This window comes from the organism of the source record quoted next, unplaced genomic scaffold, assembly GCF_019419815.1.
Source record: "Pyrus x bretschneideri cultivar Hongxiangsu unplaced genomic scaffold, Pyrus_bretschneideri_v1 Contig23, whole genome shotgun sequence".
In the NCBI taxonomy this organism is placed as follows: domain Eukaryota; kingdom Viridiplantae; phylum Streptophyta; class Magnoliopsida; order Rosales; family Rosaceae; genus Pyrus; species Pyrus x bretschneideri.
Window position 1 is genome coordinate 530,354 of NW_025999535.1, and position 18,591 is coordinate 548,944.

General features: G+C 36.3%; 3 protein-coding genes across 4 annotated transcripts; 1 reads left to right on the plus strand and 2 right to left on the minus strand.

Annotated features, from left to right (window-relative positions):
• Positions 1 to 5,059: 5,059 nt before the first annotated feature.
• On the minus strand, positions 5,060 to 6,279 carry LOC103928375 (pectinesterase inhibitor 6-like). The gene is made up of 2 exons (XM_009337406.3): positions 5,860 to 6,279; positions 5,060 to 5,631 (listed from the first exon to the last, which is right to left on the minus strand). Exons 1-2 carry the CDS (start codon positions 6,118 to 6,120, stop codon positions 5,284 to 5,286), a joined length of 609 nt encoding a protein of 202 aa, XP_009335681.1. The 5' UTR covers positions 6,121 to 6,279; the 3' UTR covers positions 5,060 to 5,283.
• A 2,155-nt stretch (positions 6,280 to 8,434) lies between these two features.
• Positions 8,435 to 10,716, plus strand: LOC103928373 (peter Pan-like protein). Of its 2 annotated transcripts, none has more exons than XM_009337403.3 (8): positions 8,435 to 8,583; positions 8,697 to 8,776; positions 8,901 to 9,080; positions 9,230 to 9,460; positions 9,657 to 9,749; positions 9,838 to 10,025; positions 10,147 to 10,340; positions 10,457 to 10,716. In XM_009337403.3, the coding sequence occupies exons 2-8, from the start codon at positions 8,759 to 8,761 to the stop codon at positions 10,582 to 10,584; spliced, it is 1,032 nt and encodes a 343-aa protein (XP_009335678.2). In that variant the 5' UTR covers positions 8,435 to 8,583; positions 8,697 to 8,758; the 3' UTR covers positions 10,585 to 10,716. The 2 variants fall into 2 exon arrangements, with proteins under 2 accessions (XP_009335678.2, XP_009335679.2); XM_009337404.3 differs by having other exon boundaries at positions 8,904 to 9,080.
• A 111-nt stretch (positions 10,717 to 10,827) lies between these two features.
• Positions 10,828 to 11,950, minus strand: LOC103928427 (mitochondrial zinc maintenance protein 1, mitochondrial-like). Its single transcript, XM_009337468.3, has 2 exons — positions 11,585 to 11,950; positions 10,828 to 11,092 (listed from the first exon to the last, which is right to left on the minus strand). Exons 1-2 carry the CDS (start codon positions 11,823 to 11,825, stop codon positions 11,016 to 11,018), a joined length of 318 nt encoding a protein of 105 aa, XP_009335743.2. The 5' UTR covers positions 11,826 to 11,950; the 3' UTR covers positions 10,828 to 11,015.
• Positions 11,951 to 18,591: the final 6,641 nt, after the last annotated feature.

Genomic DNA, 18,591 nt, shown 5'->3' on the forward strand with positions numbered 1-18,591 from the left:
GAGAGGACTCAATTCCTCTTTTGCAACCACAGGTGTGTTGACGTGATAGATTACACGCCGCGCATCACACACCGACCTGGTGTTTGTTGATCCCAGCTCCAACTCCTGGAATTACCTATGGTCAAACAGTAGTTTATCATGATTGTTAAGGTTGTTGAGTCTTTTAAAGTCATGAACGTGACTACTTGGATGTTGGACAGCGTGACATCCTCGTTGAAATCGGTTGAACTGGTGATTTTTCACAAACATTCAATATGACACTTAGTTTAGGATTTCATTGCCATGATATTGAAAGCAGCTGATTGTTAGTTAGATATATGATAGATTCAGATAATAAATTCAGGTGGTTAAGTTGAATGTAATATGTTGATAGATTTGCTAATCATTTATCACTACAAGAAAAGTGATCAACAATTACTCTAATTTGTAACTGTTTAATTAGTAGTTGTTGCTTTGGTAACAATGATGTTGCAAATGAGAAAATTGTGCCAAAAGTAAAAAATAAGTAATAGTTAAACCATAATGGTGACTAATGCATTAATATATATATATATATATTTTTTTTTTTTGAATTTTTGCCACTATTTTCTCATTAACAATATTATTATTACTCCAATAACAGCTACTAAAATAATTACTAATTAAGGTAGTTGGTGCTCACTTTTCTTGTGGTGCATGTTGTTCGTTACACAACAATATGCAATTAGATTGAGGTTTTTGTGGCTCAATAGTCGCTACAAGACATTGGGAATCACTACTAGCATCAATGTATTCTTACACATTGAAGACAAAATCAAGATCAAATTTTGTTGTAGACCCCAAACTGTTCCATTGCACACTTTATGCAATTATGTCTCTTTGCTTTTATTTATTTCATAATATTAGTCATATTCTGCAAAACCCTAAACCTACCACCACCCAATCATATGTTAATTAAACTAGTATTTTAAAAATCAGCCTAGGCGGCACTTAAGTGGTAGACATTGGAGTTCCGTGGCAATTTTGAATAAAATGATCACTAAAATCGAGGAGGGACTAGGTAGTGTAGGCAGCACACTAAATGGTTATTTAAGTCAAAGTGGTAAAAGGTAACCTACCGAAAAGAATTTGTTAAATTAATTTCAGTTGTGAAAACTGTTCTTATATTTGTAATTTGTTAATTTGCTTACTGAGCTTATTGGCTTGTTTAGCTTTTAAATTGTATATTTACTTACTGAATTTATTGGTATGTATAGCATTTTATCTTTATTTTAAGTGTCAATAGACACTTATATATATGATATAATAATAAATTTATTTAAATTCGCCCAGTCCGCTTCTGGTTGTAGACACTAAGCCACATTCCGCAGTCTAACAAGTACATAGCATCTTATAGAAACCTTTAATTAAACACAACATATATAGTCATAATCTCTTCCTATATAGTTTTGATATAGGCGCCTCGTTTTTTAATTTTTTAGACTAAACACACACTTGTGACAATCCATTTCAAATTTTATTATTTTATAAATTTTAAAATGTGAATTTACAAAAATGCCCTAGAGGCGAAGGTTTTGACTTTCATTGACCAAAGTGTTGTGAGACGTACTAAATATTCTTTTAGTATATTCCTGAAGTACTCGACGATATGAACGAGTAAGCGCAAGCGGAAGTGAATTTGAAATTAAGAACCGAAAGTATTTTGAAGAAATAACTATTCTATTTATATTATTTTAATATATCCTAAAAAGGAGGACAGTGGGTGTGTGTGTGAGTGTGTGCGTGTGCATGTGACGGAAAGGGGGAAGAAAAAGAAAAAGAATGGGGGGAGAAGAAGAAAGGAGGAGAAGGGAAGGGTTGCTGTCCAATTAGGAAGACAAGAGAAGTGAGGGACCAACCAGGGAAGAGAGCAAGGAGGAGAAAGGAGGGAGAAAAGAAAAAGGGGGAAACCAGGTTTCCCTCAACCCGACCTGGTGGATTCTCCCATCTCCGGTCACCTTGGACGACAAGGTTAGTGCAAAAATGACCCTTACCATAACGCCAACTGATCCCTCTTCCATTTTCATGTGAAAATTGTGTGGAAATTGGTGAATTTTGGGTCAAACCGTGCAAAAAAGAGGCGCACGGTTTGGGTTTCATTCCACCATAATTTGAAGCTACCTCCTCCAATTACCACCACAAATAGACTCTCCTCAACCTCAGGAACAAAGCCTAAACACTTGTGGAGGCGTTGGAGTGAGCATGGAGGTCGAATCGAATCACACCCTCTTAAGGGTTTTCGGCGGAATTATGTAAAATTGAGGTGTTTCTCGGCAAAATTAGACTTGGCCATAGGCGCTAATCATTCGGGACGCCTCGATGCGTATGCTAGAGAGTCATAGCGTGGACTCCATGTGAGTGGGTCTATTCCTTTTATCATAGGCATATAATTAATAGTTCCAGAAACACTTTTAAATTGATTTATGCATGTCACCTACAAATAATGGATGTGAACTACGAATGACTTGATCCCTGTTTAGGGTACGTAGGCAGTCTAACGAGATGTTAGATGTAGCCATACAATAAATGAGACTAAATAATTGAGACAATAGCCTTGTTTGAGAAATTGAATAGTGTGAAGGAGATTGGTAGAAAATGCAAGTTATAACCTTAGGTTTTGGTAGTTAAATGTTGGTCATAAATTAAGATGTAAAGAATCAAGAAATTGAAGTAAGGAAAGGTAAGTAATGATAGTTAATCTAACTAGTGTCTAATTGGACTTATCATCGATGATTACTCTTGAAAGTAAATCTTTCAGGAGTGAGGTGTTATAGTTTATGCATTTCATGCCATTTGTATATATGTTTATATATATGGAAGTATTATGATATGGTTGAATTTCAGATTTACATCATGGCATATTCATGTCCATATTACCTGAACCTAATTATTGTGAATGCTTTGAAGCGCCAAATGATGCTGTAGACATTTAGGTAAGTTTCATGTGAGTACATGTTGATGATAGTGATAGTAGTGAGTATGATTGTGTTGAGATATGTTAGAGCTCATAAACCTGCACCTCGATGTTAGTGCTCTGCTCGTGGCCAGGGCTTAGCCTTCACGTGATTGTTTACCTCCCGCACCACACGTTCCCCTTGGATCCAAGGTAGGTGTCAGCTTGTCGTACAAACCACTTTAGGTGGTTCTGACTCATAGGTGACTTGCGATACTTCGCACAGCCTTCACATGATCATAGCACTTGAACGTATTTATTTACACCCAACCTATTGTACAGACCACTTTAGGTAGTTCCGACTCGTGTGCAGGAATTGATATATGAACTAAATGATGAGAAATGTGATAAGATACATATAAGTTGTATAGGTCACTACAGGTGACTCCAACTTATGTGCTAACATTGATTGATGTGATATATGTGTACAGTTGTACAGGTCACCATAGATATTCTAACTTGCATGTTAGTATCGTTTATTAAGCACATAATTATTTATATTGCTAATGAGATGCTGGATAGTGGTATACTTCCGGGTTTACTATTAGTATACTTTTGATTTCATACTTTTACGTAGTATGATTTGTTGGAAACTATACATGTTTTACGGCGAGGGGTTACTAACTTTGATAATAGAAATGATTTTGAAAATCTTTGTTTTGACCACTCACATTTTCTATTTTTGCACCGCTCCAGGTTCTAATAGCAAAGTTCCGTATCGACAAGGACTTGTGGCACTCTCAGTTCAGATGGCTCCTTATATAGTATAATCATTATCTTACCTTACTATGCTTACTTATGCTCTGTATCATGCGAGAAATAAGTCCATACGCACTCACCGTGTATTTGTGTATATAGGCACTTTTAAGTTTAAATTTATTCACATTTTACACATTATCACCTTTTATGGCTTCGTCACCTTCTAGGTGTCGGCCAGCACAGCTTGATTCGGAATCCTAGTGGACTTTCCGGGTCGGGGTGTGTCAGTTCCGGCCCGGGCCGGGATGTGGCACAGTTCTTTTGAAAATTTGATCAAACATTTTTCCTAAAATTTTGGTTATTAATTTCAGTTTTTCACGTAAGTTCAATTTTATTTAGAATTTTAGTTTTTCATGACTTTTCCTGGACATTTCATTTTTTTTTCTTGTCCTCTTATCCCTATTTTTATGCATTTATTATCCATCTCTATGAATTTTTTTTATTGTTTGTTATAATTTTACTTCTTTTTTTTTTTGTGAATAGAATAGAATATTTATAAAAAACAATTGTCAGATTTTATTATTTAGAAGACCAACACATAATAAAGATTTGTATGATTATATAGCTATGTCTATTTACCTATAATATGGACACATTTAGTTTTATAGTGGGTTTGATTTTTTGTATTTCTCGGTACATTTGGAATGTAAATGTACCAAAAGGGTTATCTGATAGAGACATTTGGATTTGTGGTACATTTGTGATTTTTTGTTTATTTGGTCTTTTGATACATTTGGAATCTAAACGTACCAAAATGGTTCCTTGACAATGGGCATATTTGGTTTCTCTGTACATTTGAAATCTAAACGTACCAAAAGGATTAATAACATAACAATGGGTTCATTTGGTTTTATAGTACATTGGGTTTTTTTGTACATTTGGTTTCTCGGTACATTTGAAATCTAAATGTACCAAAAGTCGATACTTTTGTTTTCAAATGTACCATAAGTTTTAAGTATATCCTTTTATATATCTATATGTGAAAAAATATGTATTGAAGACTTCATATTGAGACATTTTTAATAGAAAGAGATTTTTTTTTTAAAATACTGATAATAAGGTAATGAGGAATTAGTTAATTAATTTTTTATTTTATTTTATTAAAAAAATGTCATTTGATGTGTAGAAGGGGATTGATGAAATTAAATTCTTATATTATAGGCAATTAGTTGCTAAGCTACCTTATGCCTTTATATAAATGCATTTAAATTAATGACATGAAAATTATATAAATATAAAATTATTGAGGTGACAATTGATCAATGCACCTTAATCAAATCTTTAAAGGGATGAATGTTTAATCTAACAACTATAGAAAAGATGTAGGGCATTCTAATTTTCTCTTATTTTAAGTGTAGATAGACACTTATTTATATGATATAAGTGTAGATAGACATTTATTTATATGATATAATAATAATTTATTTAAATTCGCCTAGTCCGCTTATGGTTGTAGACACTAAGCTACATTCCGCAGTCCAACTAGTACGTAGCATCTTTTAAAAACCTTTAATTAAACACAACATAACAACATATATAGTCATAATCTCTTCCTACAAATTAGGAAGGCTTCCCAAGCCAGTAGTCGCAAGTTTGTTAACAAGAGCCAGTGCATTACTGGTGATATGAGTAACTTTCGAAACCGTCTTTTGTAGCAATTTGACTTGTTTTCCTTTCTGGCCCTCAAAGCCATCCAAGCAAGTGTATCCATCAGTTAGGGCAGCACTGAGCCAGGTTTTCAGGTCCGCCATTTCCGAGTCGAATGTCGTTTTAGTAAGCGTCCTGAGAACACCGAGTGATTTGTGAAGCTCGTCGATCGCGTTCCCAAAGCACTCAATGCAGTCGGACAAAGCAACTTTGTTTCTCCCTTGCATACGACGCCTGTGCTTTTTCAGAGTTACCTGTTGAAGAATGTAACAAATCTACACGTCAGAAACTTGACAAAACAAAATACAAATATATAAGTGAACTGTTCTACTACTAATAATAGCACCAATTATTATTATTATTTTTTGATAAAACCCCGCACTTATGCATGTATTAGCAAGTGGTTAAACATCAGTTGAGAACAACCATCGGTGTTAATTAGTAGTAGGCCCACTCGTTTCTCTATGAAATTTTGACATTACCAAGTAATGAGCAGCACTCTTGGTCTCGCTCAATGAAACTGAAACCCCGGCTCGTGCCCACCTGCTAGGGCTGTTCTTGGCCGACGTCGAAAACGATGCCAGTGAGTGGATGCAAAGGTCTCGATACCTGGTCACACTGCAGGCCTCTTCAACATAGCTTTTGTTCCCTTTTCCAGATACCAATTGAGTGGAAAAACTCAGCCACATAACAGGAAAAATGAGTGACACGAAGACGTAATTCGTACAAGATGCCATTTTCATTGCTGAAGGAAAAAATATTTTAACCTGTTTAATTTTCTCTGTATATCTAGGCAAAGCTTGTAAGAAAAGGCTTGAATGGTACGATTCCTACGTCACCACAGATAAAGTATGACGAAGAACTGAAGAGCGTTAAATCGGAGAAGATGGTGAAATCTGAGAGGGTTGAGCTAGCTTATTATACAGGGTCCCAGAGTGTGGGAACTTTTTTCATAGGCGAGAGGCTGATGATTGCAATAAAAATGCCAACTGGAAAGAGAGGGGATATGATTGATGAGCAGAAATCTTAGGTTGAAATGGTGAAAATCATGTGAAGGGGCTGCAGGGAATATTATTATGATTAATAGGATCTTATATTTCGGTTTTTTTCTAGTATTTTAACTGTTAAATTCATCGTATCTATGATCAAAATTAAAGAATGAAAAACTTCGGAACAAAGAATTAGAATAGTACTTCAGAGCATAACAGAATGTTCGTATATTAATTTAGACTACAAGAAGTTAGATTGATTAATATGAAAACAAATAAAGGTAAATATTCCAAGGGATTTAAATTTTAGCAGCCACATAAAGTGAGGTTACGGAGATTATGTTGAATATAAAGTTCTAATAGTATGTGGTTAAGTTGGGACAATATCTATGTAGTTAGGAGTAGATTATTGATCCGTCTCTCTAAATATCTGATTGGTTTAGTTCAAATGAATCAGAACAATTAGTCTTATTTCACGTGGATAAATTAATTTAGATCTTTCATAAAAAATGTTTTGTTCTACGTATCATTATCACACTCCCTATCATTACATTTTTCTCTTTTTCCTCATGATAGCCAAAGCTCGAGCCAAACCCTTTTCTTCCACAACTTCCCTCGTTTATTTAGTTTCCTTTGGCACTTGGTATCAATTATCTTTTCATATCACATGCAGATGAGTACTTTTTTGGTTGGATTGTTGCAACGATACACTGCGTTATTAATGTGCTCATGTAATAAATGTTACATTGTATTAATGTACTCATGTTATAAAACATGTTATCACCGGATTTAAAATTTCTCAAATAAATGTACCATGTCGATTTCATTATTATTGATAATATGAAGACCCTTTTAATTAAAATGGTCCATGAGATTGATATAACTCCTTATTTTGGTCTCTGACAATAAAATTTATAGAAGTGATCCTTGAGTTTGTCTACCAAAAACCATTTTGGTCATTCTGTAAACATCTGCTAATATTCTCGTTAGATTGTCAAGTGAACAAGCACGTAACCACATTTTTAAGCGAATTTTTTGTCAAACCAATCTCTCTATTTAACGAGGATATTGACATATTTTTTATGGAATAACCAAAATGATTTATAATGGACAAACTTAGGGATCACTTCTATCAGTTTTCATTGTCAGAGACCAAAGCAAATAGTTACGCCAATCTCACAGACTATTTTGTCTAAAAACCACAATATAAAAGTTAGATTAAATTGTAGCAATGGTCCCTCAACTTTAATTAAATTGGAGCAATGATCCATCAACTAAAAATTCATTACCATTGGTCCCTTAACTCATCAAAATGTGTAGCTATGGTCCTTTTCGTCAACTTCGTAAGAATTTTGGCAAAATGAGTTATGTTGGAAATACCATTACTACAATTGGAGTCCCTCAACTCATTAAAACATGTAGCTATGGTCTTTTTCATTAACTTTGTCAGAATTTTGTTAAAATGACTTATATTGGAATGACCATTACTACAATTGGGTTAAAGTTGACGGACATTTGCTCTAATTGGATTAAAATTGAGGGACCATTTCTCCAGTTAAATTAAAGTTAAGGAACCAATGATAATGAATTTTTAGTTGAGAGACCATAGCTGCATGTTTTGATGAGTTGAGGAACCAATGGTAATGGATTTTTAGTTGAGGGACCATTTCTCCAATTGGGTCAAAATTAAAAGACCATTACTACAATTTACTCTAAAAGTTAAGCACACAATTCTATCTCAGGCCACTCCAAGGGATTTAAGACCTAGGATTGAATTAAGGGGAAACTAATGAAAAGGATTTGAAAACTTTGAGTTTTAACAATAATAACAAAATAAAGGGTAAAGTAAATAGTATCAGGATTGATTTTTTAATGTAAAAATGTAATGTAATTTTTCATTAAAATGAACAGTATCAGGAACTTTTTGTTAAAGTTCCCTTCAATTAAAAGGCAAGCCACATCACTTTTTATGGGACCAAACTTAGGGTTGCTTACATTATAGGCCGAAGCAGCCCAACCAAACCCAACGCTCCTAAGGTACCCAACGACGTCGTTGCATCTTGATTTCCTTGGTATGATTCAACGGTTCGGATGCGCCTAATAAACAACCTAATTTGCCTCGCGCATCCTCGTCGCTGTTTCTCCTCAGTCATCACCTTCCTTCGTCTAAAACCTCACACAGAGACCGAGCTCCCCCAAAACCCTAAACGCCCAAAGGTAATTTTGTTTAATTTTTCAATTAGTTTTAATTATTTGACGAATCCCTAGCATAAATTCACTCTCTCTGTGCTCTAAATGCGTATAATTATTTTTGTTTTAATTTTTTGCAGTATTAATCACAAAGATACGAAGCTGAAATTGCAAACGCTGAAACTCAATATTCTTGAAATCCATGGCTCGCTTCAAAAATGTAAGCTTGAAATTTTGAGGTTCTGTTTGGATGTCGAGAAAATTGAATGAAATAGGTTTTTTGTTTGTTGTTAATTTTCTCGGAAACGTAGTTGATTGTTGTGTTTTTGAAAATTTGAAAACAGAAGAAGAAGGTGTTTGTGAAGCCGGTTTCGACGAAGAAGCAGGCTAATGTGGACCATATCACAGGGGATAAAATCCCAAGGAGCTTTGTGTTTTCCAGATGCAAGTTGCCTGGTCCTCTGAGGCAGCTTCAAGCTGATTTGAGGAAGCTCATGCTTCCCTACACTGCCCTTAAGCTTAAGGTATGCAAATATTCGTTCCGTCTTTATATATATTTCGCAATGCTTTATGATATTTGATTTGTTTAAATTTCAATTGATTTGAAGAGCTGATGAAAATGAGAAGTAAGAATGAAGTAAAGAGCTGAGCTTTTTCCGCAATGTTTTTGCAGGAGAAGAGGCGGAACAATCTTAGAGACTTTCTGAATGTAGCCGGGCCTATGGGGGTTACACATTTCCTCATGTTGTCGAAAACTCCAACTGCACCATACCTTAGGGTTGCGAGGACACCTCAAGGCCCAACGCTTACATTTAAGATACAGGAGTATTCTTTGGCGGTTGATATTGCGCGGTCTCAAAAGCGTCCTAGATGCCCGGCAGATCTTTTTAAGAATGCCCCCTTGGTAATCTTACATGTCTATCACAATATGCAAGAAAGAAAAGTAGACTGAAATGCCCCTTTATCTCTTTCATTCTCGAATGGAAGTTTAGTTAATGCATAATCAGTTGAAATCTGCTTAGGCAAATTCAGCTAGTTTAAAGTTTCATGAAAAGGTATCATAAAATGGGTTCTAACGAACACTGTTTTTCATTTCGTAGATTGTTCTTTCTGGTTTTGGGACTGGAGAGCAACATTTGAAGCTCACAACGATACTGTTTCAGAACATCTTTCCAGCCATTGATGTTAACACTGTAAGTCCACGAAATGATACCAACCAGTTGTCGGATTAAAAAGGATTTATGTTCCCCGCTGAGTGTGGTCTTGCTGTGAATGTTTCAGGTGAAACTTTCTTCATGCCAAAGAATAGTGTTGCTTAATTACAACAAGGACACAAAACTGATTGATTTCCGGCATTACTCCATAAGATTACAGCCTGTGGGTGTCTCCCAGAGATTAAGAAGATTTGTTCAGAACCATCAAGTCCCTGATCTAAGAAATCTTCAAGACGTGAGTGACTTTGTCACAAAGTAAGCCTCCCCCCCAATTTCCTTTCCCCCGCTCTCTCTAATTTTTTAGTTATTTAGTTTTCTATTATTGGGTTTGCATTTTGAAAGTGGATTAAACTTGATCTTTTATCTTATTCCGAAGGGCTGGTTACGGATCAGAAAGTGAAGCAGATGATGAGGCAGCGACGGTGACTTTGGCTAATGATCTAGGTAGGGTTAATCGGGCTTCCTCTAAAAGTGCCGTCAAGCTTCAAGAGATAGGACCCAGAATGACTCTTCAACTCATGAAGATTGAGGAAGGTTTGTGCACCGGTGGAGTCATCTTCAGTGAATATGGTACGTTAATCTTATCCTGTCGCACATTTCTTGTGATTTTGACAGAGTCTGCACTATGACATTATGATTAAGAGAAGACGAGTGACAATTATATGCTTATGCTTTTCTTTGATTAGGAAATGGCGATGGGAAGAAAAAGGAAGACAACCATGAAGATGAGGAAAACGATGACGAAGATGAAGAAATTGATGATGAAGATGAGGAAAATGATGAAGAAGATGGTGAAGATATCGACGAAGACTAACAATTTCAGAAGCTGTCTTTCCTGTTATACGTTGATATTCCGTTTGTAATCGTCAACAATTTGAGTGTTTGCAGTCTATTAAAAGACTGAAATTTTGATGCACCCATCAATACATATGTTTTGAGGATCCAATCACTTCACATTACTTCTTTCATTTGCAATTGCATTGTTTGCTTTCTGCAATTTAGTCTTTTTGATTGGTTCAACTCATTTGATGGATTGGCAAGGATGAAAATCCAAAACTGCGCACAAAGAATACCGGTTACAAATTTAATCGAAAACGAACAAAATTGTTCAACAACAATGGTTCAACTTCACTTAATTCTTGAAAACTTGGTAGCAATCAAATGGAACAAAACCCCCAAAAGCACCTGAACCCTCAAAAAACCAGTAAGCACGCCGCCATAAACTTGCAGAAACCATTGCTCAAGTCAAGACTTGGTGCGAAGAAGCTCTTCGGAAGGAACCTCAAGTGTTGCTCCCGCATGATCTTTATCCGGCTTCACTTCTGCAAAATTCAATAAGAGTTTGAACGTTGAACAAATCTCTTTGGAATGCTGTTGATGACAGAAGCAAACACATTATGTACAACTCACCAATCTCAACATCCCGGGTCTCTGTCGCGGTATCCCAAGTCAAGCACGCGATCTGGCATATGAAAAACTAGTATGCGAGAAAGGTAGCGTGAATGACTCGAGATACCGCTGTAATGACATCGGGTGTACCAACATTTCTCTCCTCAATCATTCCTTATACTAACTTACTAATGCCATTTTATTGGAGCTTCACTGAAGCAAAAAGCAAATCAGATTTCGGCACCACAACAAAAACCAATCACTGAAATTTAACAGAAAATGCACACCAAAGCAGCCCACACAAGCATTTTAACAAACACATTCAAGGCACTCAAACGCCATCGATTCTTCTCCAACACGTACTTCCCACAACTTCAACAACGGAACGGATTTACGAGAGAGATGAATTGGAAGTGAAGATTTACCGTAACCGCCGCGGGAATTGAGCTTGGCCTGGACGATCATTTCGCTGACGAAACGGGAGGCCTCGCCTGCCTGTTCCAGGAGACTCTGGATCTCCGCGTCTGACGTCACGTGCCTGCTCTCTTCGAACTTCTTGCGGACCTCCGCCGCCGCGCCGTTCAGCATCGTCACGTCTCCGGCGAAGGACTTCCGCGTCGCTCGTAGCAAAGCTTTGTACGCGTTCAGTACTTGTGCTCTCGCCATCTCAGACTCTCAGCTCCGCCCCTTAGTCCTCTCTCCCTGCCGTCGGGCCGTCTTTTGCTCTAGTCGTACTATCTCCAAAGCACGATGTCGTTTTTGTCAATTTTTACTTTTCTATTCTTTCAAATTTAGTTAATATGATGGCCTATTTCAGTGAAGCTGCTTTCCTTTTGGGCCGGCCGGCAAGTGTTAGTATGTACGGTCCATTTATTTTTTTTTTATTAATATGAGAGGGATCGCACCACCTATTGTTGGCAGACGTATCTTACATTTACCTTCTGTAACATTAGTGTGTTAGACAAATACTTAAATTTTAATTAACCATCAAATGCGTTTTATATTTTTTCATTATAAAAAGACAAGAGTTTACAGCTCGTCGTATACTTAAACTAACCAAATTTTTAACTGGTAATTTTTTAGCGTTGTTATAACACTCGTATCTGGATTGAGTATGTTATGGAACATTGCCAATTAGTTTTTAGGGTATATCCAGTATAGTTGCTCACATTCTAACGTCAAAGAGTAATGTTATCAAAACCGCTTATAACAATGTTGGCAAAAATATAAAAGCATCTCCAATGGGAACCCTAAATGGAGTTCCTACAACAGTATAGTCTTTACATTTAGAGACAAAAGGCTACCAATGAGTCAGAATAGAAGTCCTTAAAGTATCTCAATATATGAACTCGACGGATACCTTAAAGAAATCCTCAAATGCGAGGATTGTATGTATAGACTCAAAGAGTAGGCCCATTGTTGATTTCAAGTGGGAAACAACGCCACCCACATGAGAATGCCTTATCTTTTCAGAATTTTTCTCTTTTTGAGAATGTTATACAATAGCTTTTCTTTTTAGTTTTTTGTATTTTTATGTAGTTTTTCTCTTCCAAACATAGAAATAACATTTTGGTTTTTATCAACAACCACAATACTCCAACGAAATATTCCCTCAAAGTTATCCAGAAGCTAGAAGACATAGGTGATGACTATGCACGGTTCTAACTTTCTAACTTTTGTTTGACCAAAAGGAAGAAGGGACTCAAGAAAGCAGAATCACAGTCAGCCACGTGTGCGGGCAAAGATTGTGACCGATCTTCATGTAACCTTACGTTGCCTTCATTCCCTACAAGCTCAGACCACATTGAAAACAAATGCCAATAGGAGTCCTAATAATGACATCAATTTATATCGTATTGGTACACCGTTATTCTAGTTTATCCAAATTGAAAGGGATCATTTCCGGATTCCTTCTATCAAATCCACAAAGATCATAAATTCAGACCTTTGAAATTTGATCAAATAGCTACAAACAGGAGTTCACTTTAAAAATTATAATAACTTTAGCCATTGGATCAACTTTCAAAGGCCCGAATTTGTGGCCTTGGTGGACTTGGTGGAAGGGATCCGGAGATGATCCTTTTCCTATTTGAATACCGTCACGTTTCGTTACAGAAGGATCCTTTCCTGATCCTTTCCACCAAATCCACAAAGACCACAAATCCGGGTCTTTGAAATTTGATCAAACAGCAACAAACAGTGGTTCACTTTAAAAGTTACAATAACTTTAACCGTTGGATCAAATTTCAAAGCCCCGCATTTGTGGCCTTGGTGGACTTGGTGGACTTGGTGGACTTGGTGGACTTGGTGGAAGGGATCCAGAGAGGTTCCCTTTCCTATCCGAATATTGTCACGTTTCGTTACAGTTGTATTTCAATTTTTGTTGGTGACGGTGCAAATGACGTTGGCATGCTTCAAGAAGCTGATATTGGAGTTGGCATTAGTGGTGTTGAAGGGATGTAGGTAACTTTATTTTCTCTTTGTGATGATCGGACGATTACAGGGTTTTTACGAATTTCAAGATCCAAAGTCGGAATTATCGCACTTTTGAAAGTAAGATATATAATATATACAAGATATATATTATATTCATGTTCTAGAAAATGTTTGTGGGCTTGGGCATGAGTTTGAGCTGCGTCTCCCTGCGTCTAAACCATTAATTTTATTTTATTTTTTAGTTTTTGTTTTTTCCCATACCACAACACCAAACTATCATCTTCATGTTCTAGAAAATGTGTTTTTAATGAAAATTTTCTTATAATCCATGTCAAAAAATCTGAAAACAAGGATAGAAATCTTAATCTAAAGGAATTTCAATCTAAATAAAGTAATGTAGGAAGAAAAAATATTCAATGGAAAAAGAAAAAAGGTGAAAAAAATAGAAAAATATACGATCGGTACTTTGGTACTGATTCTTAACAGTATCAGTTGCTAGTGTGGTAGCGACAATATTGCTAGTATGTTAGCGACAATACTCAGATTAAGTCGGTATCTTCTTACCGATCCCCCCATTTTATTTTTTTTTCTTTTTCAGTTTTTTTTTCTTTTATTTCTCTTACCATAATAACAAACTATAATTTTCATGTTCTTCAAAATATATTCTTCTGTACAAAACCTATTATAATTCATATTTAAACACTTGAAATCAACGATTTAAAACCTATATTTAAAGATACTTTTTGTAATTTTCAACTTTAAGAATCAATAAAAAATAGTTTTGAAACCTAATAAACGGTAGAATCACGTCCAAACATCTTGCAATATTTTCCTTAACTCCGAGACAAAATATTTTTTAAAGCTAAAAATTTCAATTTTTTCCGTAACAATTTTCCAATCGATTTTAAGAACTTTTACAACATTCGTTGTAATCCAAAGTTAGAGTTGTCTACTCGCACCACATATTTCCTAAAATTAATTTAGGACATTCCCAAGATTTCAGACACCGACAAATCCTTTTTGGGGCCCCACTATTAGTTTTCATTAATTTTTTTTTCTATTTTGAACTTTAAAAAGTTAATAAAAAATAATTTTGGGACCTAATAAAGGATAAAATGTAACGACCCGTCCCAAAAAATTATGGTTTTTATAATTTTAAAATGTGAAATTAAGAAAAATTCCCTTCAAGGCAAAGACATTGACTTTTGTTGACCGCCTTGTCTTGTCACGTTAGAATCATTTTCTTGGTGTATTTAGATAGTACTCGTCGCTAAGAACACGTGGACGTGAGCAGAACGTAATTTGGAGCTATAACGAAGGAGTTATTAACGAACGATGTCAAGGACAAAATTGTCAATTGATTATTTTTTGGAATGCTCCAGATTTTTGGAGCAAAATCTGGAATGCCACATGTGTAGCCCGGATTAATGGAAAGAAGGAAATGGATGGTGGAGATGCAAAGGAAAGATGATAAAGGAGGGTGGGCGCTACCCAGTCAGGAGAGAGGAGAAGAAAGGGGGACCAATGGGAGAAGAGAGAAATGAGGGGAAATGAGAGGGAAGAGGTGCACCGGATCACCTTGATCTGTTTCCAACCAACCAACCTGGTTCCTTGACCCAGTCATATCTCTTCCGTCCGACGTATGTTTGAGGTGATTTCGGTGTCTATGGAAAGCTCTCGGCAAATCCAACGTCCCACTAGTGTTGGATTTTTAAATTTCTAACTCAATGTTATAGATCTAAGTCACAAAACCCACCGTTGTCCAGACGATTTTCTCCCTTTTTCAATGATTCTGACAACGATTACCGTCGACACCACCACCAATGGATTCCCCTCAACCTCAGGAACAAAGCCCATGCATTGGTTGAGGTGTCGGAGCTTGTTTGGAGTCAAATCAAGAACCACCCATTTCTAGGATTCCAAATGGTTTTAGTGAAATTGGGGTTTTTCTTGACCAAATTGGTCTTAGTCACAAGTATGAAAGTTGTTCCTCTCATTGAGATCTTCATTCTTGTAAAATTTAGGAATTGTTGGACTTGTTGGATTTTTCGGCGAGTCGGGGCTGCTGACCGCCACGCGCGACAGCGCGTGGGGGAGAAAACCTGAGGTCATTCCTTAGGTTTTTTTACTTGCCGGACTGAATCCACCCTCCATTTTCCAAATTCGACTGTTTCAAAATAGTTTCTTTATTAGCCGTACTTTGTATGAAAACGCATTTATATATTAGTACGTTGCGTATTTACCTAAATGGTTTCGTTTCTACGCGAAATGCATTGTAAGGATTCTCGATGCTACAAGGCGGGTTTGACTGGCGACATGATTTGTGAGTGGGCATTTGTTTATATATATATATATATATATATATGCATAAAACTTTGTGGTTGCCAAAAACGTTTTTAAAATTGATTTATGCATAGCAGGCCATGGTTTGATTGAGTTATATCGAAATATGCATTATTATGAATTGTGATTATGCCACATGATCCTACGGGAGGTGCAGGTAAGTTCAGGTGAGTTATGTGTGATTGAAATGGTTGCATTATATTAGCATGCATATATTCATTTAGAGTTTATCATTGCTGCACCCCGGTGTTAGTGCTCCCACCCCGGGCCAGGGCTAGCCTTCACGTGATGTTCACCTCTTACACCGTACGCTCACCTTGGATCCAAGTAGGTGCTAGCCTATCGTACAGGTCGCATTAGGCGACTCCGACTCGTAGATGACCCGCGCATAGCGCCAGCTTCATGTGATCGTAGCACTAAAGCATATAATATTACACATAGCCTGTTGTACAGGTCACATTAGGTGACTCCGACTCGTGTGCTAGCATAGACTGATGAACAATAGGTCCAGTCGAACATGTCACATTAGGTGACTCCGACTAGCATGATTGTTTAGATTGATTCACACTTGACTTACATTTATTATTGCTGAGATACCATGGCATGGCATGCTTTTATTGTGCACTGATTTTCATACTTACGTAGTATTATTTTCTTGAAACTATACGGGTTTTACGGAGAAGGGTTAGTACTTTTGGGAAAAGAGAAATGTGTTTTCTAAAGTTTTGTTTTTGCCCACTCACCTTTCTGTTTTTCGCCTCTCCAGGTTTTAGTAGCTAAGCTTCCGTATCGACGAGGATTCTTGGCATATCCCATTATAGGTGACTACCTATGATGGTATAATCTTTATCTTACCTTACTGTGCTTTACTTATACTCTATAATCACGTGTGAAATGGGTTCATTTCTGATCACATCGCACTCTTATAACTAGTCACTTTTAGGTTTAAATTTATTCATATTTTCCACATCACTACACTTTATGGCTTCGTCACCTTCCAGGTGTCGGCCAGCATAGCTTGATTCGGAGTCCTAGTGGACATTTCGGTTCAGGGTGTGTCATAAAATCACATCCAAAGGTCTTGCAACATTTTTATTAATTCCCATACAAACTATTTCCTCAAACTAAAAATTTCCCACGTTTTCAATTGATTTTGAGAACTTTTACAAAATTAGTTGTAAGCCAAAATTTGAGTCATTCTAAGTTTTGAATAAAAACAGAGCATGAAGCGTGCAAAAAATTTTAGTATATTGATTCGGTCATTTGTCAAACCCTTAGTGGGCTTGTTATCATAAGTCGAACCAGGTTGTGCATCTAACAAACAGATATCGACATATGATAAAACAATTTGATGAATGTTATCAAGAGAATTTGTTAAGTAACCTCAACATAACTTACCGAGTGCTTGCGAGAAATGCCTAGCAGACATTACATGAAACATTTGGTGGGCACAAAAGAAATTCATATCAAACATACAAAGAGTCTTCGAAAGACATTCACATACATAATTTTTGGCTTCCGGATGGTCTAGGAATTACTTGATCCCAATGTGCATTTGTGACGGCCAAGGATCTGCTGTCCCTAAAATGGTGTCTCCCTTTGTGTCTCATGTCTATTTGTCTAACATGTGTCCTTCACTTTAATAGTGGTTAACTTATGTTAAGCTTTATTATTTTCTATTGAGAAATAATTAAAAAAAAAAAAACCTCCAAAATACCAAAAGTCAAGCCGAAGCGACCGAGACTGTTGCCCTCCTCCCCTCCCCCAAAAAACAAAAATACTCGCCGAACACCCTAACCATCCCAAAAGTTGCCATAATTCTCATTGATGGTGTCCACTCTAAAACTGATCATGTTCCAGGAAAAACTAGAAACGATGTCCCATGAAAAATATATCGATAAAGATTGGAATTGAATTGAATTGAATTGGAATTGTCATTTGGAATCTAATTGAACTAAAGTTGGAGATTTGATTTGAGTCGAACTAGAGCCGACGATTTAAATTGAATTGAACTGGATCCGTCAATTTGATTTGAATCGAACTAAATCGGAGCCGGTGATTTGAATTGAATTTTTGATGAATTGGGAGATAATGATATCGTGGGGAACAATTAGACTCTGAAGCGGGAGTTTAGAGGGAGAGAGAGATACAAATCGAGGCTGAGGGTGTTGTTGTCGGTGAGGTGGGTGGTTGAGGTGGTTGGTTGATGGCACCGGTTGCTTGGGAATCTGACATTCCTCATGTATTTGGGGGAATTTCCTTTCGTTTGAACTCACAATAATATTAATTAATTAATTAATGAAATCATTTTTATCAACTAAAAGGGGATGAAAAGACTACTTAGTCTTCTATCACACAAAAAAATGATGGGTAATAATGTAATTTCACAAGTTCAATTTTTACTGTTTTTTATTGAAGCATCACCTACATGTGTTATTAAAATACCTTCAATATTAAAAAAAAAAACAAAAACAAAAACAAAAACCTCTTATTCCCCCCACATTCTCTCTCTCCCTCTCTCATTCTCATTTTCTAAAAAAATGTATTCATACACACAAAGTGTGTAGGCAAATGCTAGTACAACTTAATAGAAGTAACTTCTGTTAAAGTGGATGACATGTGTCAAATAAATAGAAAGGAGACATATAAGGAG